The sequence below is a fragment of the Phocoena sinus genome, chromosome 16, assembly GCF_008692025.1.
Source record: "Phocoena sinus isolate mPhoSin1 chromosome 16, mPhoSin1.pri, whole genome shotgun sequence".
Classification (NCBI taxonomy): Eukaryota; Metazoa; Chordata; class Mammalia; order Artiodactyla; family Phocoenidae; genus Phocoena; species Phocoena sinus.
In genome coordinates this window covers 22,426,180-22,449,309 of record NC_045778.1, presented here as the reverse complement: position 1 = coordinate 22,449,309, position 23,130 = coordinate 22,426,180, and the positions used below count along the sequence as shown (strand labels likewise).

The 23,130-nt window shown below is 41.2% G+C and overlaps 1 protein-coding gene and 1 non-coding gene across 12 annotated transcripts; both read left to right on the top strand.

Moving 5' to 3' along the window:
• The first annotated feature begins 5,486 nt into the window (after positions 1 to 5,486).
• On the top strand, positions 5,487 to 5,613 carry LOC116742067. The gene has a single exon (XR_004346341.1). It is a non-coding gene; the product is annotated as a small nucleolar RNA SNORA27 (small nucleolar RNA).
• An 858-nt stretch (positions 5,614 to 6,471) lies between these two features.
• On the top strand, positions 6,472 to 21,486 carry SAR1A (secretion associated Ras related GTPase 1A). 11 transcript variants are annotated; one of them, XM_032608148.1, is made up of 9 exons: positions 6,480 to 6,591; positions 6,990 to 7,050; positions 10,031 to 10,169; positions 10,412 to 10,485; positions 10,620 to 10,739; positions 11,170 to 11,235; positions 14,267 to 14,370; positions 17,475 to 17,606; positions 19,044 to 21,486. In XM_032608148.1, exons 4-9 carry the CDS (start codon positions 10,428 to 10,430, stop codon positions 19,158 to 19,160), a joined length of 597 nt encoding a protein of 198 aa, XP_032464039.1. In that variant the 5' UTR covers positions 6,480 to 6,591; positions 6,990 to 7,050; positions 10,031 to 10,169; positions 10,412 to 10,427; the 3' UTR covers positions 19,161 to 21,486. The 11 variants fall into 11 exon arrangements, with proteins under 11 accessions (XP_032464045.1, XP_032464040.1, XP_032464043.1 ...); XM_032608150.1 differs by having other exon boundaries at positions 10,031 to 10,173; positions 10,416 to 10,485; XM_032608154.1 differs by lacking the exon at positions 6,990 to 7,050 and having other exon boundaries at positions 6,472 to 6,591; positions 10,031 to 10,173; positions 10,416 to 10,485.
• Positions 21,487 to 23,130: the final 1,644 nt, after the last annotated feature.

Genomic DNA, 23,130 nt, shown 5'->3' with positions numbered 1-23,130 from the left:
AGACTCATGAGGGCAGGGACCCTATCTCTTCTGTTCCCCTCTGTATTCTGAGCACCTACCATATGTCCTCACATATAGCATGTACTTCATAAATATTGAATGAATTAATCTAAAAAATACAAATTCTTTCATTGCTTCCTAAAGGGAAATAAATATGTAGCAAAATATGACTATAATTGGGTATCCACAAACTAAAATGTGTATTTTTGGACTTCCCTGAGAACTCTAATTCAACATTCAAAGTAGTCAAAAATTTTGTAAAGCTTCCACATTCAGGCTTCTTTTCTTTTCCTTTTTTGCACATATGGAGGGGGCTGGAATTTCTGCAATGTAAGGAAAGAATCTTTATTTTGTTGCATCCTTAATGCTTCTTGGGGACCTCGACCAATGTTTTTAAATTAAGAACTATTATTAATTATTCTACTAATATTAAGGGAGTATGTTGTGGGTGCTGGGTTAACCCTGTAATATGAATAGATACAAGAGTAGCAGCTAAACCTGTGCCTCCAAAGCCAGAGCCCAAGCCTGAAAAGACCCCTGTAAAGAAGGGAGAGCAGGGACCCAAACAGAAAAGTGGAGGGACTTCCCTGGTGGCACAGTGGCTAAGACTCCACGCTCCCAATGCAGGGGGTCCAGGTTCGATCCCTGGTCAGGAAACTAGATCCCATATGCATGCTGCAACTGAAGATCCCACGTGCCGCAATGAAGATCCCACACGTGGCAATGAAGATCCTGCGTGCTGCAACTAAGACCTGGCGCACCCAAATAAATAAATAAATAAATAAATACTTTTTTAAAAAAGAGAGAGAGAAAAGGGGAAAAGTCGATGTTAGCAAGGATGGGAATAACCCTGCAGAAAATGGAAATGCCAAAATACACCAGGCACAGAAAGATGAAGGTGCTGGAGGTGCCAAGTGAAACCAAAAACTGTTTTGTTTTTAAAAAAAATTTTTTTTTAATATTTATTTTTATTTATTTGGCTGCATCAGGTCTTAGTTGCAACACTCCGGATCTTTGTTGCGGCACACGGGCTCTTTTGTTGTGGTGTGCGGGCTCAGTAGTTGCGGCACGTGGGCTTAGTTGCCCCGCAGCACGTGGGATCTTAGTTCCCTGACCAGGCATGGAACCCGCGTCCCCTACATTGGAAGGCGGATTCTTAACCACTGGACCGCCAGGGAAGTCCCCTGTTTTTTTTAATTGTCGTAAAATACACATAACATAAATTTACCATCTTAACCATTTGTAAGAGTACTGTATAGTTTAGTAGTGTTAAGTACATTCACAATGCTGTGCAACAGATCTCCAAAATTCTTTTCATCTTGCAGAACTGAAACTTTATAACCATTAAACAATTCCCCATTTCCGCCCCCTCCCAGGCCATGGCAAGCACCATTCTACTTTCTGTCTCTAGGAAGCTGAGAACTCTAGGTACCTAGTATAAGTGGAATTATATAGTATTTGTCTTTTTGTGACTGGCTTCTTTCACTTAGCATGTCCCCCAAGCTCATTCATGTTGTAGCATGTATCAGAATTTCCTTCCTTTTTAAGGCTGGGTAATATCCATTGTATGTGTATATCACATTTTGTTTATCCATTGATGGACACATGGGTTGCTTCCACCTCTTGGCTGTTGTGAACACTGCTGCTGTGAACATCAGTATACAAATATCTCTTTGAGACCCTGTTTTCAATTCTGTGGGTTATATACCCAGAAGAATTGCTGGATCATATGATAATTCTATTTCCTATTTTTGAGCAACCCCCGTATTGATTTCCGTAGGGGCTGCACCATTTTACATTCCCACCAACAGTGCACAGACTAGGAAACATACAATTAGTTTAAGAAGAATTAAGGTTTTTTTCCTAATTGCACTCTAGATTATGTCAAAGGGAAAACATTTAGAAATCTTAAGACTTTTACCTCTTCAAATTTTAGATGGATTGCTTTTCAGAATGATTTTTCTAATCAACATTTTATGAAATCCTCTAGCTGATAAAAGGTTAAACATTTACATTCTTCTCAAGAATTGAATGAATTTTTATGTATTAACACAGATGGTGTTCCAGTTTTTACCATGCTCAATGCAGCAAGGGATCATTAATTTTCAGCATGCATGCCCTTTCGGCTCCCTGGTCTCTCCTCTCCTTCACAGCCACATTTCTAATGGCACTGGCCAGGGTCACTGGCCAGGGTCACTGCCCCCTTTCCTCCTCTCATGGTCTCTCCTTAGGTCACTCCAGTCCAGCATCCATCCCCATTACTCCCCTGAAACTGCATGGGGGTCCCCATGGCCCCCATGTTGACAATTCCAATAGGTGGTTAATTTTATGGGTCAACTTGACTGGAATAAAAAACACCCAGATAGCTGGTGAAACATTATTTCTGGGTGTGTCTTGTGTTTCTGGAAGAGGTTAGCATTTGCTTCAGTACACTGAGTAAAGAGATGTGCCCCTCACCAACGTCGACGGGCATCATCCAATCCGTTGAAGGCCCAAATGGAACAAAAAAAACACAAAGGGCAAATTCTCTCTCTTCTTGAGCTGGGACATCCACCTTCCTGCCTTTGGACATCAGAGTTCCTTGCTCTAGGACCTTCAGACTCCAGGACTAACACCACCAGCCCTCTGATTCTCGGGCCTTCAGAGTCAGACTGAACTATTCCACCGACTTTTTTGCTCTTTAGCTTGCAGATCGAAGCTCGTCGGACTTCTCGGCCTCCATCACTGAGTGAGCCAATTCCTTCATGTATCTCCTCTTATACAAATCTATGTATCCTATTGGTTCTCTTTCTCTGGAGAACCCTAACACAGTTGCTTTTCAGTCTCCATTTCAGTTTCTGAGTGCCTGTCAACCTAATGTTGAGCATGCATAGGGGAATAAGAATAGAGTGGGGAGAAGAATTACATAAAACTCCTCTGCTCAAACCCTCCATCTCCAGATCACTCACAAGAAAGTCTAAAGTCCTCACAGTGGACTACAAGGCTCTACAGATTTGCCCCTGTTGGGAGACAATTCTCTATGAATCTCTTATATTTCTGCACTTCTTGGAGCAGAGGTACTGGAGGCCTTTATTTCGACTATCTTTTCAAGGACGTTTATATAAAGAACAGCCTTGGAAGAGACTCTCCAACTGAGGCAGGGGATAGTTTTGTCTGCTGTCCAGTGTAATACTGTCTCCATCTGGGTCAAAAGTCAGCCAGGTTTGCCTGCAGTCCATTATGAAAGACTGGGGTTCCCTAAGCTCTGGGTTCTTCAGCTGTGATGCAAATCCACTCTATGGGCAGCATCCACCTGGGCTGCTCTGCATCACCCCCAGAGTACTTGTTGGGGGGGCAAGTGCAAAATACACAAACATGAAGCTCAGGCTTTGAGGAAATAAAATCCTTTGTCTCTGCCCCAGGAGTCTCGTGTTTGCCAGTATCCATGGAAGTGTGCCTGGCTAACTCATTAGGTAAACTCTCAGAACCTTCCCAATTCTTAACCACCTACCCCACACCTTTCTCACCTCACCTGCTACTACTTCCCTTTTCACCCTGCCTGGCTACGCTGGCCTCCCAGCTGCTCCTGGAAGCTGCCATGAACACTCCTCCTTGAGGCCTCTGCACATGCTGTACTGTCAGCCTGGAACAAGTTACCCCCAGATGTCCTTCAGGTCCTGCCCAAATGGCACCTTGGTGGGGCCTTCCTTGACTACTCTCTACAACAGCCTCGCCACCAATAAACGGGTCGACTTTTGCCAACCTGATGGGTGAAAATGGTATCTCAGTGAGTTTTAAATTTATTAACTTTTGTTATTTTCTGTATTTATTATATTTCTATTATGAGTTTATTATGATTAAAAGCCACGTGTATTTCCTTTCCTGATAATTGTGATTCTCTCCTTGTCTATTTTTTTTAACAAGTCTTTTTCATGTTAATTTTTCACTTGCCTATGATGTGATTACACATATTTTTTCTCGTCATCTGTCTTGAGTTTACAGTGTTATCACTGTTGCTGTTTTGCCATATAAAATATTTTTATTTTTCTGTGGTTAAATTTATCAATCTTTTCTTTTATGGCTTCTGGATTTTCAATCATAGCCAGAAAGGCCTTCTCTATTCCAGGATTATAAGGAATTCATCCATGCTTTTTAAAAATTTTTCTAGTACTTTTATGGTGTCATTTTTAAATATATATATTTTTGAATCATTTGGAACTTACTTGATGTGGCATGTGACTTATAAATTCAACTTTTAGGTTTTCTTGACAACCCAACTGTCCCAACCCTTTTATTATTTATTTATTTTAAGCACATAATTGAAACACTTCTTAAAAACGTACTCTGAAAAAATTGCTTACGTGCATGACAATGCCTCTTTCACCCATTTTAGAGGTGGGTACACTGTAGTTTGGGGCATTTGTCAACTTGACCAAGGTTTCCCAGTTGGTAAATGAAATTTGCACCTCTCCTGAGAATCTGCCTGTGTGCTCCCTCCCTCCTCCTGAGTCCCCCAAGTCATCCTTGTGGTTTGGAAGCCTCTTACAGCCAGGCTTCTAACAAGGCCCGGTAGTCCAACGCATTAACTTGCATCATTAACTTGCACCGGGGCCAACTTGTGCCTCCAGGTGTGCACACCGGGGTTCCAAGCCCTCTGGACATAGTTCCCCTGGTTTAGTCAAAGCTGGTGAGAGGCCTCAGAACATAGCCTGACCCCTTTCAAATGTGTCTGGGCAGGATTCACACTCAATGCAGAAGACCCACAAGATGAAAGGAGGGGGAAGGTGTGAGCTTGCCTATCCAGCCCCCTCTGAGTATTGTTGGAGTTGCCAGGTGCCATTTTATCTTTTTTAAATTTTATTGTTTAAAATTAACTTTTGGGGACTTCCCCGGTGGTCCAGTGGTTAAGACTCGTTGCTTCCGATGCAGGGGGCGCAGCTTCAATCCCTGGCTAGGGAACTAAGATCCCACATGCCACGCAGCGTGGGCAAAAAATAAATAAATAAATAAAATTAACTTTTATTGGAATATAGTTGATTTACAATGCTGTGTTAGTTTCTGCTGTATAGCAAAGTGAATCAGTTATATATATACATGTATCCTGTCTTTTTTAGATTCTATTCCCATATAGGTCATTACAGAGTATTGAGTAGAGTTCCCTGTGCTATACAGTAGGTCCATATTAGTTATCTATTTTATATATAGTAGTGTGTATATGTCAATCCCAATCTCCCAGTTTATCCCTCCCCCTACCCAGGTGCCACTTTAATTTTATTTCTGCATGTATTTGAGTTTATATCTGTACTTCGTTCCATTGGTTTGTGTGCCTTTTTGTGCACTAGTACCAAACTGTTTTAATTACTGAGGATCTATAATGTTTTAATATCTGATAGTGCTAGATCCCTCTCATTGTTCTGCTTCTTCAGAGCCTGTTTTCTGACTATTCTTGTTTATTTTTCCATTTGAATTTTAGGAACAACAGGGTAGTTTAAAAAACACACACATAACACTCCCCTTTCACTTTGCCAACTGGACTTATGTCTTTATTGGTCATTCAAGTGGGGCAAAGGAAATACCCTTTTAAAACTCAAGTAAACGGGGTGTTTGTCTCGTAACCTGTCAGAGGAAACAAACTGTAATAAAAACACACACATAATAATTAATCCTATTAGTTCTTTTATGGGAATCAGGTTAAATTTGTAATTTTACTTACAGAAAATTGAGATCTTCATGATAGAGTCTTCCCATCCAAAAGCATCATTCATCTTTCCTTTTGACTCAGTTTTCTTATCTGTAAAATCGGAGTAATAATACCAATCTCATAGGGCTGTCCTCAGAATTAAATGAGAAAATGCAGGTGAAGGAACCAATGATTTGGTTTGGAAGTGATTTGCCACTTCCTAGGGTATGAACTCGGGCTTGGTTACCACAGTATTCTGAACTTCGGTTCTCATTTGTAAACTGGGGATAACAATAGTATCTGCTTCACAGGGCCGTAATGAAAGGGTCAAATGAAATGCGGCCTGCAAAGTACTCAGTGCACTCGAACGTAAGTACTCAATGAATATTAGCTGTTCTTCTAGAAAACAGGCTATCCCAGGGAACTGCGATTTAACGCAGAAGCTCGCTGAGATCCATATTAGGTCGAGGGCTCTGAGGTCAACTCTTCCTTCCGAGAACCTACCTACCTGCCGGTCGCCACTTCTGATTTTCCCCCAGCGTCTGGGAACGCACTCGGTCGGATTTGAAGCCGTCTAGGTCCCCCGCGTGACTCCAGGATGACGCCCCCATCCTCCGGGGTATGGCGCTGCCACGTCTCGCGGTTCCTGCACTCCCTACGGGAGGAGGCGGGGCCAAGTCGGGCCCGCCCCCGAGGGCCTTCGTCTCGCCTGAGGCCCGCCCCTCCGCGGTCCCAGTCGCTGGTAGGGCGGCACCGGGTGTCAGAGAGACGTGACGCTACGAAGGGGCGGGGGCGAGCACGCGCCCGGAAGTCCCGGGGGAGGGGGTGTTACGTATATCCGGCGAGTAGGTGGCGGTCCAGGGTGCTTCTGGGCTCTGTGCTCTGAGGGAGGGTCCAAGCCGCCTGCCGCCGCCGGAGGAGCCCCTTAGGCCGTGAGTCGGGGACCGCGGCGAAGGAGGGAGCCGGGGCCGGAGGGGCTGGGGTGGCCGGCGGAGAGGGTCGGGGCGGAGGCCGGCGCAGGCGGGATTTTGGGGGGGGAAGTGACACGCAGGCGGTTCTGTGGGGCCGTGGGACTCGTTCTGGGCGGGGACGGGCCGGCTTGGCCGGGTCTGCTCGGTCCCCTGCCGGCCTCTCGGGTATCGGGTCCATCAGCATTCCGCTCGGGGGTTTTGCAGCTGCTGGGCAGGATAACAGTTTTCCTGTCGGTACCGTGCGCTCCGGTTTACGAATCGGCTTCATATCCCCTGTCTCGGATGAGCTTCAGCCCTCGGTGGGGTGGATTGAAGTCCTTGATGATTATCCTTTTTTTTTTATTTTTTTTATTTTACAGATTCGGGGACTAAGGCTCGTTGAGGCACAGTGAATTGCCCAAGGCCCCGCAGATAGCAAGTGTGAGCGTTCGAACCAGATCTCCTGGCTCCTAGTCCAGGGCTCTCCCCACCCCCACTTCAGCTGTGTGTTATCATCTGCTGCTGTCCTCGGTCGAACCCCGTGTTTTCTTCTTTCACTTCCCCCTTTTTCCCCCTCTCTCTTCAGTGCATGGAAAAAAATCTCTGTTAGTATTCTCCCTTGTTCTCGTCTTTTCTCCTTTACCGCGGTGCATCTGCTTAGGGGGCTTTACAGAGTTTTGCAGTGGGGCTGCCCTTTGACGTTTACTCTGCAGCCAAGCAGAGTTTCTTAGCTAAAAACCAGCGGCTTGCTACCCCCAGATCTGTCTGAAACGGTGTCTTCAGGTTGCTCTGAGCATGAATAAGAAGTAATGAGTATGTATAAGAAGTGATGCATAGATTTTTTATTGGTTGTCAGTCTAGTGCTCCTCCTTTTTATTTATTTGAATCAGTCAGTCCTGAAATTTGCAAATGTTAGTTTTAGGTACGTTGGCAGTGCTTTTGTTGGTAGTTAGAGCCCTTAGATTGTAGTCTAATTTGCCATAAGGTGCCATAAGGTGGTAAAGTGGATCAAGGATAGAAAAGGAATAAAATGCTAGTTATTAATATATCGTTCAGAAGTTGTGATGAGTTGTAAGGAAGAAAACAGCAGGTTATCATCTGTGTAGTTGGTGGTTTAAGGAAGCTTTATGTTTTTTTTAAGCATTTTCGTGATTTGCATTGGAATTTTATGTGATATTAACAGGAAGAGCTTGGGCTTTGGCATTAAAAGAGGAGGGTTTAAGTCCTGGCATTGTTACTTTTTCAGCTGAGCAGTCTTGGTCAAGCTAGCTAATCTAGGACCATCAGCATCCTCATCTTGTTAAATGAGGCTAAGGATTCCTACCTCATAGGGTTGGTGTGAGGCTAAAATGAGATATATGTGCAGGCACTGTATAAACTGAAAAACTACTCACGAGGGGGTATAAAGCCTAAGATCTCAAGGATGGAGGAGCCATCAGAGACATTTCCTTAACTTTGGGTAACAATACACTGCAACTCTTTGGGTCCAGTAAGGGGTTTTATTATTTTTTAACATCACCTGAAGAATTTCTTCAAGTACTTTCCGTAGATCATTTTGGAGGGAAGAATTATGGGACTTTTAAAGCAGGGATGTCAAGGGAAAATAAATTGGAAAGTCAAAGTAGTTCAGTTAACCGTGAAAAATTCCCTAAAATGGGCTGCTCCCCTTGTCACCTTGGGAGAATTTATCTAGTTGGGAATACTTCTAAAATGATGTAGTAAAACTTTACAAACTGTCTAGAAAGTAATGACTGCAAACCAGTGTAGTATAAATGAATATATAAGTGTTGGGTTTTAAAGTCGTAATCATTGGGAGTGACCTTAATGAGAGGTGCTCTCTAAAGGTGAGCCCTGCTTCTCCAAGTGGTAGACGGAGAAAATAGGGAAGGATGAGTGGTTTGGTGGGATTGCAGAGGAGAGGCACATTGTTCTTTTACTTAACCTGCAGTAGAAACTTAAGCACAGGAACTTTGTAAGTATATTTAAGTCATTGGACTTCTTAAAGTAGAGACAAGGTTTCCGGACAAAACTATTATTTAACATACTAAATTTGGTTTTTCTGCCAAAATATATTTTGATGTTACTGAAGAGGAGAAAAAAACCTTATTTAGTATCCTTTTTTTTTTTTTTGGCCGCACTGCACGGCATGCAGAATTTCCCTGAACAGGGATTGAACCCGTGCCCCTGCAGTGGAAGTACGGAGTCTTAACCACTGGACCACCGGGGAAATTCTAGGATCTTTCTATAAAAGCTTTTTCCTTCAGTCTCCACCCCACCCAAACTCCCAAGCTTCATTTGGCCCTTCTATGGTAAGAGCCATAGAAGATAAGCACTAAAGCCGTCCCTAAAGTTTACATGTCAGGCCACAGGCCTGATTTTAAAAAAACGCAGTAATTGGATGAAAAAGAAAATTAACACACACTGTCTCCATTTTTCAATTTCTTCTTCATCTAGCATTCTTTGAATGAAGAATATAGGTGGGTTTTTGTGGCTAACCCTTTTACAGTAAACTTCTGTTTACTTTTTTTGTGTGTGTGTGGTACGCGGGCCTCTCACTGTTGTGGCCTCTCCTGTTGTGGAGCACAGGCTCCGGACGCGCAGGCTCAGCGGCCATGGCTCACGGGCCCAGCTGCTTTGCGGCATGTGGGATCCTCCCGGACCGGGGCACGAACCCGCGTCCCCTGCGTCGGCAGGCGGACTCTCAACCACTGCGCCACCAGGGAAGCCCTGTTTACTTTTTTTTAAAAACAAAACTTCAGCAAATTTGTTTGATAACAGTTGGCCACCTTGTGTTCATGTGTTCTTGCTGATGGAGAGGAGTGAAAATGGGGGATCATCCTTTTTTCTGCACCAAATCTGAGATACTGAGGCAGAAGTTCAGTGTGATCAGGACATGCTGACTCTGAGAAACCTTAGCACCCACCATTAGCTCTAGATCCTACCCTCTTAACATTCAGAGGTCCTCTTGCTTATTTCCCAGTGTATGTAGACCTTTTAGGAGCTTCGGGTCATCTTCTGTTTTGTCTAGGCTTATGGGAAACAGTAGGAAAAGTGGTGTTAATATCAGTATTGAGGTATGTACTTGGCTAGGAACCTACCTCTATGCCCTGAATGAGTATTCTTATTTTAAAAAAGTCCATATTTGTAAAATGGGTTAGGTAGGTGTTGATTATTCACATTATGATCGGATTCTCTTATCTCTTCATGGCTCTCCATTATAGTGATATCATCTTTTTTTAAGTTGAGATACATATTATGAGGGGTTAAACAAATATTAAGAAGAGATAGCATTGGTAAATGGAGCAGTGCAAATTGTGCCAGCCAGTAGGATTTTGGTGACCTTGTTTTTTAGAGTTTGCAAGGATGGGTTAATATGCTTTTCATTCAGGTTAATATGCCTTTATTCTTATTTTCTACTTAGTGCATCATTGTGACATTTTGATCCAGATTATTGATGGGGCTGATTTCCTAGAAGTTTTGCTAACTGGTAGACAGCAGTGGTGTATCTAGGGAATGCGAATGAGCAGCTGCCTGGAGGAGTGAATCACACAGCAAAAGAGGAAAGTATCTTTAACTCCTAGTCTTCTGAGTATCATAGATTGGTAACTTAGAAAAAACCAGAAGTTTGTGCAGATCTGAGGACCCCAGAGACTTCCCTCCAGAGTGCACAATCCTTTGTTTTCTTATGCCCCAAAACATGGGACTGTAAACATGCATCAGGGCCAGTGAATGAGAGTTAACTTCTCCAGAAATATACTAGCATTCAGAAAGCTAATGTTTGCTGCTTTCCTATTTTATACAGGTAGTAAGCATTAATAATGTCTTTCATCTTTGAGTGGCTCTACAATGGCTTCAGCAGTGTGCTCCAGTTCCTAGGTAAAGCCATTTCCTTGAAATATATCATAGGTTTCAAACTATGTGTATTTCCTGTAACCGTTTAAATGTTGATACAAGTAGGCTTTGGTGTGTAGAGAGCAAATTATGTTAACGTTTGGTTTTTTCTTTTTTAGGACTCTACAAGAAATCTGGAAAACTTGTATTCTTGGGTTTGGACAATGCAGGCAAAACCACTCTTCTACACATGCTCAAAGATGACAGATTGGGCCAACATGTTCCAACATTACATCCGAGTAGGTTTGAAAATACCCAGTGAACTTTTGATATTTGAGGGTCAGTGTCAGGGCTGTAGGATGAATCCCAAGTTGATTCAGTTCTGTTATTAACTGAAGCCCCAAAAGACAGCTTACTTGAAAAAAATTCCTTATAGGATACACTCAGGTCAAATACCCATGAATCTAAACCTCTGGAACTTTGTCACTATCTGTTCTGACTAGTCCTACAATGGGACGCATCTCCCATATCTACTTCTAAGGAGCAGCAAACACCTTGGAGGAAACGAGACTTGTTGGTTTTTTAGAATTATTTAAGAGTGTTTTCACCGTTGTATCCTTTTCTTTACATAGTGAAAGCTTCATTAGCTTTTGCATTTGTATTGGATTAGAATACTGGTAGTTGGGCCTTGTTGGATGGAGAAGTTTATTTCCTTCCTTTATTTTTCAGCATCAGAAGAGCTGACAATTGCTGGAATGACTTTTACAACTTTTGATCTTGGTGGGCATGAACAAGGTAAGAGATGATTCAGTGGAAGGGTGGTTGACTTCTGGTTCATTTTGTTCCCCTTTTTTAAAGCAGTGTGTCATATATACCTTTTAAATTGCTTGAGATCTTAATGAAGTTGTTTATTCACTTATTTTTAAGTAATTTCAAACTTGCCAAAAGTTGCATAAATAATACAGAGGACTCCCCTCCTTTATAACTTTTGCCCAAATTTATTAGTCTCCCTCTCTGTGTAAAACATGTTAATATTTATTTTTCTTGACCCTTTTGTGAGTTCATCATGTTCTTTTACTCCTTAAATACTTTAATACATGTTTCCTAATAACAAGAATATTCCCTTATATAATCATAATAATTATCAGACCCAGGAAGCTTTATTTGTCTACTGTATAGTGTATATTCCCTTTTTTTGTCATTTGTTCTAATAATCTCCTTTACAGCATTTTTCCTCTTATGCAAGATCCATTACAGTATCACATTGAATTTAATCATGTCTTTCTTGTATCTGTTATTCAATGGAGTTAAAGTATGTAGGAAATTAAGTTATTTGTAAGTAATTTTAAATTTGTCAAAAGTTGCAAAAATAATACAGTGACTATTTGTGACCACCGTGATCTGAATTGATTTTTTTGTATACTCTCCCCATTTGGGGCCGTTGGTGGAACATTTTCTCCTGCCTTCTTGCTCTCCATTTGGTTCCCAGTTCTTGTCAGGTGTTTTGGAGATATGCAGAATGGGGCATCTTTATCCGATCAATGCCCACTTTACATTTGGCAAGACTCTAGGCTTAGGAGTAAAACATTTAAGATGTGGGAATAAATATTCTGGGAAGGTAGAAGAAAGAACCTATTGAGATTCTGTCAGGTTTACTCATTTGTTATTAAATTGAGTTGAGATGTCTCCTTTTGGAGCATTATGTTATTAGGTTGAATCTAATACAGTTTTTTTAAAAGTGTAGTTTAAAAAAAGTAGAATATTGGTAATTGTAAATGTAAAGTCAGATAATTTTAGCTAGAAGGCTGAGAAGAGATCCAAATAATTTTATAGTCAGTGATTTCATTAACGTATAATTACATTTATTTTATTCATTTATTATTTACATCCTACAAAATCATTTATGTAGTATGAGCACCATCACATAAAATACCTATACAGAAGAAAGATTGAAAGAAAGTACACAGAAACATTAGCAGTGGCTGTGTATTGATGGAGGATTATAGATTATCTTGTTTCCTTTTTTTCTTTAATGAGCTTGTATTATTTCCATTTGGGTAGGGATGGGTGTATGATCTCTTTTCTCCTTCTTTCAAAAGTATTTGTAACTGCTTACAAATTTAAATTCAGAGATAACACGGTTATAAGCTGAACTGAGACCATCTGGAGAATGCAGAAGGAGTAGGTGTTTTTAGACACCTGAACTGGGAATTGTGTATTATTTGGTGTGATAAATTTAGCTTTCAGGTTTTGATAGAGAAGGGAAATGCATTTTTGTACAGATGGTCCCCAACTTAATGATGGTTCGACTTAAGATTTTTTGACTTTATCGTGATGCAAAAGTGATACGTATTCAGTAGAAACTGTACTTCAGATTTTGAATTTTGATCTTTTCCCAGGCTAGCCACGTATGGTATTGTACCATACATAGTCTCTCATCATGCTGTGCAGTTCCCAGTCAGCCATGTGATCCTGAGGGTAAACAACTGACATACTTACAACCATTCTGCACCAATGCAACCATTCTCTTTTCCACTTTCAGTACAATGTTCAATAAATTACATGAGAGATTCAAAACATTATAAAATCGGTTTTGTGTTAGATGATTTTGCCCAACTGTAGGCTGATGTAAGTGTTCTGAGCACTTTTAAGGTAGGCTGGGCTAAGCTCTGTTTGGTAGGTGTATTAAATGCATTTTCGACTTATGAGATTTTCAATTTATGATCGATTTATCGGGACATAACCCCATTGTTAGTCAAGAAAAATCTGTACATAGTTTTGTTTTGTTTGAGGAAAATTTACTTAACAGAAACACTTTTTCATGATAACCTAGCCACCATTTTACACAAATTACTAAAATGCTATACATTTGGAGATTTCCTCTTTTTTTTTTTTAGTATAACTTAAAAATTTTAACTTATGCAAGTAGTCCAGGCTCAATGTCACAAATTCAGTATACAATCAGTATTCAAATATGGGAGGTAAAAGTGAAATTCCCCAACCTCCCCTTCCCAGTCCCACTCTTCAGAGGTAACCATTGTTAAATGTTTGATGATTTTAGACACCTAGAGATGCTTTCTTAATCATCCCATTGAAAGGACCAGAAACGAATGGCTTAGAAATTATAATACAATTAAAGCATTACTTCCCAGACCATTATCATTTCATGTCATAAACAAAAAAATAAAATTTATAGGGCACACTGGGTTAAATAAGGAAACTGAGGTAATTGGCCTGGGAACTTCAACCACCTGTCAAGCCTAGTCTCCCTATGGGCTGCGTGGATGAATGTGTCAGTACGCTTACACATTGGTTACTTAGGAACACATTGGTTACTTGGGACGAAAGTTATATTGAAAAGTAATTTGCATCCTGATATTTTAACTCAGAGGTTGCAAACTAAAATGGCTCCAGGGGTGAGGTAGGTCATTTAAGTGAGTGAAATTGGGAGTAAGTAGGGAGTGGTGGTAACTTTTTCAGACTGAAGAACTGAGACCTCATCTAAAGGGGTAGCCACCACTCTGTTCCAGCTGATTATTATCCATCCAGCATGTGGATAGATAGGCATGGGATTGCCAGATGTTGCACTTTTTCAGAAAGTCAGGCAGAAAACCCTGATTTTCAGATTTTAAAAAATCAGATTCAGTTCATGGACCATCAGTTTATATCCTCTGTTCTGACTTAATATTGGCTAGGGTTTGGAGAATCTATACAGAGTCTAATGCTGTTGAAACCTGGCCAGGATTTGTCTACTTTATAGACCATTAGGTTATTCATTTTCAGTACATATGTTTTTAAATTGATGCAACTGCAAACTGTCTTTTAGCCCGTCGAGTTTGGAAAAATTATCTCCCCGCAATTAATGGGATTGTCTTTCTGGTGGACTGTGCAGATCATCCTCGACTCATGGAATCCAAAGTTGAGCTTAATGTATGTTTATATTTTTTCCTTTCTTGGCCTCTGTTTAAGAAATACAGCTCAGTAGTGCTAATACTTAATCATTCCAGTTAACATTTGGTAAAAGTCCTAGTTACAGGAAGAAATTGTTTTAAAATCTAAGACATTGCTTTTCGATGTTCTGAGGAAACTTGGCTTGAACACGAGTAAATTAACTTTGCTTATATCTATCATAGGGTGACTCTTTGTGCAGTTTGCTCAGGACACTCCTCAGTTAATGCCTGTTTTCCCAGCATAATTAATGTCTTTTCCTTTCACATATCACATATGTTCACTGTTTATGAAGTGTTGGCATAGTGAAACCTTAAAGGAGATATTAGTGTTCTTTGCGTTTTTGAATCTGTGTTCTCAGGTTGTGCCTGCCCACTCTTGCACTGAGTGACTTGTCAGACCTTAATAGTCTGTTCTGTCTTCAGTTTCAGTCACGTGCAGTGTTTGATACTAACTAGGACTCACCTCAAGTTTCTTCCTTTCTCAACATTGCATTTTCTTGGCTTGATAATTTCTGTAATGTTGCCTTTGTAATGCCTACTGTGTTACCCTGTGCCTCAGTCTTTCTCTTTGATTTACAACTCTCTCTGCATTTTTGTTCCTGGCAATTTGAACCTCTCAGGTTTAAGTGTGTTTGTTGAATCTGAAGCTCTAGTCTCATGGAGAATCGCCTACAGGGCAGTCCTTCCCTTACTTGACCCCTTGGCACTGGTCACTCTCTCTCTAAATTCCCCTTTACATTCTTGGTTTTGGTGCTTTCTCTCTGGCTGATACTTCTCAGACTCTTTCACAAGCACCCGTTCCCCTGCTTAGCCCTTAAATCTTGGTGCTTTCCCAGGCTGGTCCAGGCTTCTCCCATTCCTTCATCTGCAACCCACATGCCAGTGACTCCCAGATGGATTTCTCTTGTTTAAACCTCTCTTGTGCTCCAGCCTCATACATAATGCTACTTATTAGAAACTCTACCTACCATTTCTGTTTTCCCAGAATGGAACTGTTCATTTTCCCTCATCTACGTGGACATGCAGTGAATTACTGTAGATTCCACCACCACCCTGCCATATACTAATGCTGGAAGGAACTTACTCAGACTTGTCTTTGCCCTACTTAATATTCTTGAATAGGTCTCTTACCACTTTGGTGATAAAATCCACAGATCTTTTGCTTAGCACATAAGATCTTTCATGATCTTTCCTCGTTTATTTCTTCAGCTTTTCTCTCTATTGCCTACCTTGAACTACATTCCAAACATAGATAACAACTTGTTTTCCCTTGCGTATGCAGAACTGTCTCTGCCTGGTTTTCTCACCTGACCCTTACCCCATTTTGCTGGTAAATTTCTAAATGTCCTTTTAAGAGATTTCAGAGTTCAGGTATGACTGCTTCTGGGAAGCCTTCTCTGACCTCTCAGACTGTTAAACTCTCCATCTTATCAGTGTCTGTTGTCTTTGCTGATTTTCTTTTAGGTCTCTCCCATCGAACTGTGAACTTAGATGGTAGGGACCTTGTCTTATTTCTTTGTGAAACCCCTGTACCTAGTAAAGCCTCGGGCACATAATACGCACTTTGTTAGTATTTAATGAATGAATGACATTCTTACTCTGATTTTGTATAACATTTCCTGGAACTTGAGATGTTCAAAGTAGGTTTCTCTTCAACTCTGCTCTTCTTTCCTAGCTTTTCCTGTCAGTGAAATAGATTCCCAGGTTTGAAATCTCTGCCAGCTTCGACTCCTGTGTTATCTGTCTTATCATTTAGATATCAGTCTCTTCACTTTTTTCTCCAGAATGCCTGCTGCACTATTCATTACATGCTGCTAGCTTAGGTTAGATCATCATCCCTTACCTGAGCACCACAGGTAGATACTATTTGCAAATTCATTGTACTAAAAGTGTAGATTCTATCTAATAATTTCTGGATTTGGGGTCTTTGGGATCTATTGTAGCTGACTTCTCAGACTGGCACTATAATGCTTGTCATCCCTTCCCAACCCATTTACTCTGTCAACACATGTCACCATAAATGCTTTAATCCAGCCAGGTGATACTCCATGTGGCTTCCTGAATTCTTTTCCTGCCGTAAAGCCATTGCTTATATTCTTCCTTCTTTGGATTCTGCCTGTCCACACGCTGCCCCTCCTTCAGAGTCCAGTTTAGTTTCCACATCTTCACTAAGACTTTCCTCAAGCCCACATTGCCATTTTATTTTCCTGAACGTCTTTTAATATTTATATTCTCTTCCTATTCATTGCAACACTTAATCATCCACTTGCCTTGCTTTGCTGACAGATGAATATAGAGTGAGGATTTCTTGAGCCAGGGATATGTCTTACCTTTCCCTTTTTTTTTTAATTTTATTTATTTATTTATGGCTGTGTTGGGTCTTCATTTCTGTGCGAGGGCTTTCTCTAGTTGTGGCAAGCGGGGGCCACTCTTCATCGCAGTGCGCGGGCCTCTCACTATTCGGCCTCTCTTGTTGCGGAGCACAGGCTCCAGATGCGCAGGCTCAGTAGTTGTGACTCACAGACCCAGTTGCTCTGCGGCATGTGGGATCTTCCCAGATCAGGGCTCGAACCCGTGTCCCCTGCATCGGCAGGCAGATTCTCAACCACTGTGCCACCAGGGAAGCCCCTTACCTTTCCTTTTGTCTTCCTCTCAGTGTCGGAGATAGTGCTTTGCGCACATGGGACTTCTAGTGTATATCTGGGGACTCTGGTAGTCATCTTTGACGCTCTGTAGCCAGAGCTTTGTTCTTCTAGGACAGTGCTCAGGGGAGAGCTGAGGATGGCTTGTGGCTGAGTGATTTAGCTCAGAGTTAAGGTTGGGCAGTTTTGCTGCCTTGCAAATAGACACAGCTTTACATTATAATTGTTTTGAAGCTGTTAGGGGATTTCTAACTAATGTCAAGGTAATTTTTAGGGGCTATAATGTCAAGATTAACTTTTAGTTAATCACTCAGGTATAAATATGGTCAGATTTTCACTTTACATTTGATACCTTATAGACAAGTGAAGGTCAAAGTTGTTTTCATTATTTGGTGGGCTTTTATAGATTCCTCACTCAACCCATTTTTTATCTTGTCTTTAGGCTTTAATGACTGATGAAACAATATCCAACGTGCCAATCCTTATCTTGGGTAACAAAATTGACAGAACAGATGCAATCAGTGAAGAAAAACTGCGTGAGATATTTGGGCTTTATGGACAGACCACAGGAAAGGCAAGAGAAGAATCTTCAGGGGACATATTATAAAGGAAATTCACAGCTTGTGAAACATTCATGTTGTGCTATCTAGATTTTACTTGTCTTTCAAAAGTAACTGGGCTTAGTATTTGTTTAACTAGAGGTGATTTTAGACTCTCTCAAGGCAGGAGCATGTTCTTTTTTTTTTTTTTTTTTTTTTTTTTGTGGTAGGCAGGCCTCTCACTGTTGTGGCCTCTCCCGTTGAGGAGCCCAGGCTCTGGACGCGCAGGCTCTGCAGCCATGGCTCACGGGCCCAGCCGCTCCGCGGCATGTGGAATCTTCCCGGACCGGGGCACGAACCCGTGTCCCCTGCATCGGCAGGCGGACTCCCAACCACTGCGCCACCAGGGAAGCCCTCATGTTCTTTTTTTTAACTGTTTTCTAATGAGAGTTTCCTCGGGTATATAAGGATGAAGGAAATGGTAGAAAAAGCAAACTTGTCATTTTAAGAATTTTCTGACTGTCTTTCAAATCCAGTTCTGAGAAATCAATTTTGAAAGCCCTCCTTAGCCAGAAGTTTTTTTCCACTGGAAATTTCAGATTATGAAGAGTGATCATTTATATCACTTTCCAAGCATTGAAATCAGAGCACTGGGTTATCCTCAGTGCTCCTTGCTGAAAGAGGTAGGACTGTTACCTCTATTTTGAAGATGAGGAAACTCTGAGAGTTACTGGCTCAGGTCTACACAGCAAGTCAGTGATGAAATCAGGAATAGAACCCAGGTCTTCCAGGTCAGTAGGTTATGCTGTTTCCAGTAGGAAGCAGAACCCTGTTGCAGAAAAGTATGCTTGGGAGAGAAAAATCTAGAACAGCTATAATTACAGGAATCCTGGTCTTTTGGGCTTGGGGTTTTGGCATATTTAATTTTTTTAAATGTCCTTTTCTGGGATCTTTAACTTCCTGACTTTTTTGCATGGCTCCTTAGTCTTGCCTCTTCTTGGTTATCTAGTTCTTCCTAGAAATGCTTCCTTTAATTAAGTTTTCCCTCTTACAGGCACATGAATTTTTAATTTTCTTAATGTAACCTGTCATTAGTGTATATTTCTGAATGCTTGTGTTAATGAGGATGTCCTTATGTCTAAGAAGTCCTGGATTTCTTTTGTCCATGAAAGAGCCTGCTGGTTCTGTGGGTCCCAGTGGCCTTTTTCTTGGTTTGCTGCCATAGCTTTCCAGATGCATGTTGGTGTGTTCAAAGCAAAGGCTCTTCACAATGAGAGGGAGAACCTGGTAATAGGACTGGGCTGCTTATCTGTCCTGAAAGCACAAACCCCAATGGCCTTGACCACATTTCTGTAATTAATCCCTACTTAGATTTGCTTTTGAGGGAAAGAGAAAGTGATTTTTGTTGTCACCCTTTCAAGCTTTTCCACATGGAGACGCTAATGGACCTTTCTTGATTTTGCCTCCCCTAGGGGAATGTGACCCTGAAGGAGCTGAATGCCCGCCCCATGGAGGTGTTCATGTGCAGTGTGCTCAAGAGGCAAGGCTATGGCGAGGGCTTCCGTTGGCTCTCCCAGTATATTGACTGATGTCTGGACAGTGAAAATAAAAGAGTTTTACTTCTCTGGACTGATCCTATTCACAGCTTCCTCATGAACTTTTCTAATAGAACAAGGAAAGCTCTCCAACCATGTCTGGCGTTGAGAAGCCAAGAGTCTCTGTCAGCTCTCTCATCGCCCAGTGGTGACATGTGCTCTTCTCCACACTGTTGGGAGGTAACGCTGCCCCACGTGCTGGTGCAGGTCAGCACCCTGGGACTTGGAAGTGGCAGGATTTGCCAGGTAGAGCTGTGTGCCATCATGGAGCACCTGGAAAGAAAAACACGTCTCACCACTGTGGTTGATTTCAAAAGAAAGTGATTCTATTTTTTAAAGAAAGTGTTATTAGTATAATTGGTGACCCTCCTAATAACTTTTTGAGTTCACAATTTACTTGGTCCAGAGTTTGCTTTTTTTTTTTTAACTAGTGAATGGCATTTAGATACTTCATAAAATTATGCACAGATACACGTTGGAGGCCAGAGCTCAGTCAAATGAACAGCAGGCTGGTGAGAGAGACTCCCCTCTCACTAACTGCCTTGTAGTAGGTGGCACCACCTTGTGCACAGAGCACTAGGAAAGGGCAGAACCCCGGCCGTGCAGTTAAGGCCAGTTCCCACAGTCTCGGGCTACCGTCATTCCTCATCCCAGCATGCATAGCATATTGTTCACTGCGGAGGAGTTAATTGTAGAGTGGGTTATTGTTATTATTTTTACTCATAAAGTTAACAAATTTTAGCCAGTCTTTACTTTTATGTAGTTGTGAAATTTCATTTCCCTCTGTAGCACCTTTTTCATTTTTAGTCATAAAAGTGACTTTTGCCTCATGAAAGACTTGAGAACACATCCCTTGTTGTCACACACTGCAGGTGTGTCTCAGCCATTTTTGCAGATTCTAGGGGAAATTTTTCTGAATAGGAGAGTCACACAGGATGAAGTTAACAGCTTAAGGGCTCTTAATTCTGTGAGTTGAGAACTTAAAAGTCTGATATTGTAGCATTTGTTTGAATCTAGGAAAGATTCATTCATTGGGCTTTAAAATTTCCACTTGCAGAATTTGGTTTCTTTATTGGACTCTTCATGAGCTCTATTTTTTTTAATTGGTTATCAACTTATTTTTGATGTTAAAGGTTAACATCTGTAGCTTTTCCATATTTTTGGGGGTGGGGTGAGGGGTGTTAGGAAATTGCCTTTCTCCGGTCCAGAAATAATCTGGGGAAACTCTAAGCCAAGAACTTTGTGTTGAGCTGTTCTTTTGGGCCAGCATCACTTGTCAGTAAGCACCTGGTATAAAAGCCTCAGCATCCCCAGTAGTGTGATGAGGATTATTTTTATAGCATTCCATTTTCCTAATGCCACGTGTGAAATTGGATTATCATGATCTTAACCAATATTTTACCCTTGTAATAAAGGATGAAGGGATAGGAGATGGTCTTCATGTGGGAGGATATCTTCATTCATTTTTCCTTTAATGAAAGATAAGAGGTATTTTCCTCAAAACTGAAAATTGTAATTCCGAGGTGTATTTGCAGAGGCCTGAACTAAATTCAGTGGATTGTTGCTTCTAATGTGAGGGCGGGGAAGGTGTGGATAATGTATTCCTGAGGTGAGAGAGTATCGTTCTTTAGTTGGATTTCTCAGGTGAGTACTGAAGAATGTTTCCCATTCTTCGGTACTCACCTGTTGGGAAAGCATGCTTTTTCACTGCTAGGTACCAAATGCAGAGGCTCAGTGAAGTATAAAGCTGGGAAGAGCATGCCTTTCATTTATTAGCAAGCATAGCTGGTTTGGAAAGGGGTTAAAGCCTTAAGTAAACAAATCTAGCTAACAGTGAATGAACTAGGTAGTTAACTTGCATACTTCTAATTTTCTTTGGCTAAAGGTAACCCATACTTCTCTCTCCAGAGATACGAGAGGTATGATTGCTTCAGTGTTAGTTTTCTGGTTTTTGGTTTTTTTTTTTTTATATTTGTCCCTAATCACTTTTTAGCAAGCTAGAAAACTGGATACTACACAGGGCAGCTCTTTGTGAAGGTGGTTTATTTTGGCCACTGGAGAAAGAGTCGGGATTGAAAAATCAAGTGGTAGCAGTCTATTTCTTGCCCCACAGAAATAATATAGAGGAAAGAAGCCGCTGTGAGGAACTTGGCTCCTGACAGTTAGGGTCAGAGCTTTGTACTGGAACTCCCATGAATTGAGACTTTTCATTCTGTTTTATCAGAGTGCATATATGTCCTATTTCAGGAAAAGTAAAGCAGTCATTTACAAAAGAAAGTCAATCTGTATCCTAAGCGTTTTAATAAAAAGTTAAAACAAATTTGGTATCTTGCTCCTTTTTTTTGGCATTGGTTTGTTCTGTGTATGAACATAGCATGACATTTGTTGTGGGGGGTGGGGCAAAAGTTCTTCCATACTTACGGGAAGAAATATTTACAACGGGTGTGAGAGACAGACTTTGCTACGGGGGGGCGTGGGGTATGGGTGGAAAGACCAGGCCAATTTACACATTCCACTGGAAGTAATAAATTTAGTACCGTTTGAGAGCCTTGGAACATGCAGTGGTCCCAGGACTTGTGGTCATTTATGCAACAGGAAGGACATGGCAGACTTTTGAACAAAATCTGTTAACATGCTAGCAAGGACTGGGTCCAGTTTAGCTGTGTTTCATCACTTGATACAAAATTGGAGAGAATCCGGTTGAATGCTACATTTGACAAAATAGAAGTAATGAAACCTGTGCTTGTGCATTTACTAGGCTTGTAGGAAGCTTTGCTTTTAAAAAACCCAAATGAGGTTCTAAAACTAAAGTACTGGAATAAAACAGAATGGGAAGCAAAATGCACCAGGTTCTTTTTGACTGAGTATTAAATTACTGGAGGCATCGAGATTGAAACTAATACAGTGGAATGATGCCATGGGTTTTACGCTTATATGGGTTTGTGTCATTTGAGTCAGAGCAGTACATGAAAATTAAAGGCTGAGTCAATGAGCCCAGCACTAGGGGGTCTCACCTTGGCTGTTGACTGTGACTTGGGACTCCACTGTGATGTGCCGTAAACAGAAAAACATGCAAACAGTTCATGCTGGAGGCTTGGGCGTCATTAAGGGAGAATCACTGGACTCCAGAGAGAGAAGCAATTGCTAGGAAGTTGGATAGTTAATAGGTTTTACTGCGATCAAGCCATCTTCTATGTCAGAACCAAAAGAAGACAGTACCTGCTATAGGAAGACTGCTGATTTCAGTCCTGCCTCATGCTATAATGGATCATCATTCTCCTTTCTCAAACAGGTTTGTGTCGCTGGAAGCATTGAGCATTACCCTGTGTTGTGCTTGGGATACACCAAGCAGTGTTAGTTTATTCAAAATTTTGAGGCAGAAAGGCTATGTAATTTAAGTAGTAACTGAATATTTTCATTAATGCTGACATAAATATGTATTAAAATAATCTTACTAAAATTACTTTAGTTGACATTGTGATAGACCTTCATAAAATGTCTAGCTTGTGGTGACTGCTTCAGGGATATCCTGCAGCCCCCCAAAACATACTTGTTCATGTTCCTCTGTCCTCAGGGTGACTTCATTGGAAAAGTAAGGATGTTTTATGTCAGGGTAGAGCAGGGATGGCAAACTACAGCTCGTGGTCCAGATCTGGCCTGCTGCCTGTTTCTGTATGGCCTGTGAGAAAAATAAAAAAAAGAATGAAATTTTGTGACATGCCACAATTATATAAAATTCAAATTTCAGGGCCCATAAGTAAAATTTTATTGGAACACAGCCACCCCATTTCTTTAGCTTTTGCATGCTACAACAGCAGAGCTGAGTATTTAGGACAAAGAAGGTATGGCCCACAAAACCTCAGCTATTTATTTACACTCTGGCCTTTTACAGAAAAAGTGACCCCTGATCTAGATAAATCCTGGCTGATGGTTATAAATCATTATATGAAATGTGCATAATGCA

Bases quoted from the DNA above. Each gene is read 5' to 3' on its own strand.
- SAR1A (XM_032608154.1), top strand. From the start codon at position 10,428: ATGTCTTTCATCTTTGAGTGGCTCTACAATGGCTTCAGCAGTGTGCTC. The intron at 10,740-11,169 runs GTAGGTTTGAAA...TTTATTTTTCAG, and splicing joins TGTTCCAACATTACATCCGA to CATCAGAAGAGCTGACAATT. The intron at 11,236-14,266 runs GTAAGAGATGAT...ACTGTCTTTTAG, and splicing joins TCTTGGTGGGCATGAACAAG to CCCGTCGAGTTTGGAAAAAT.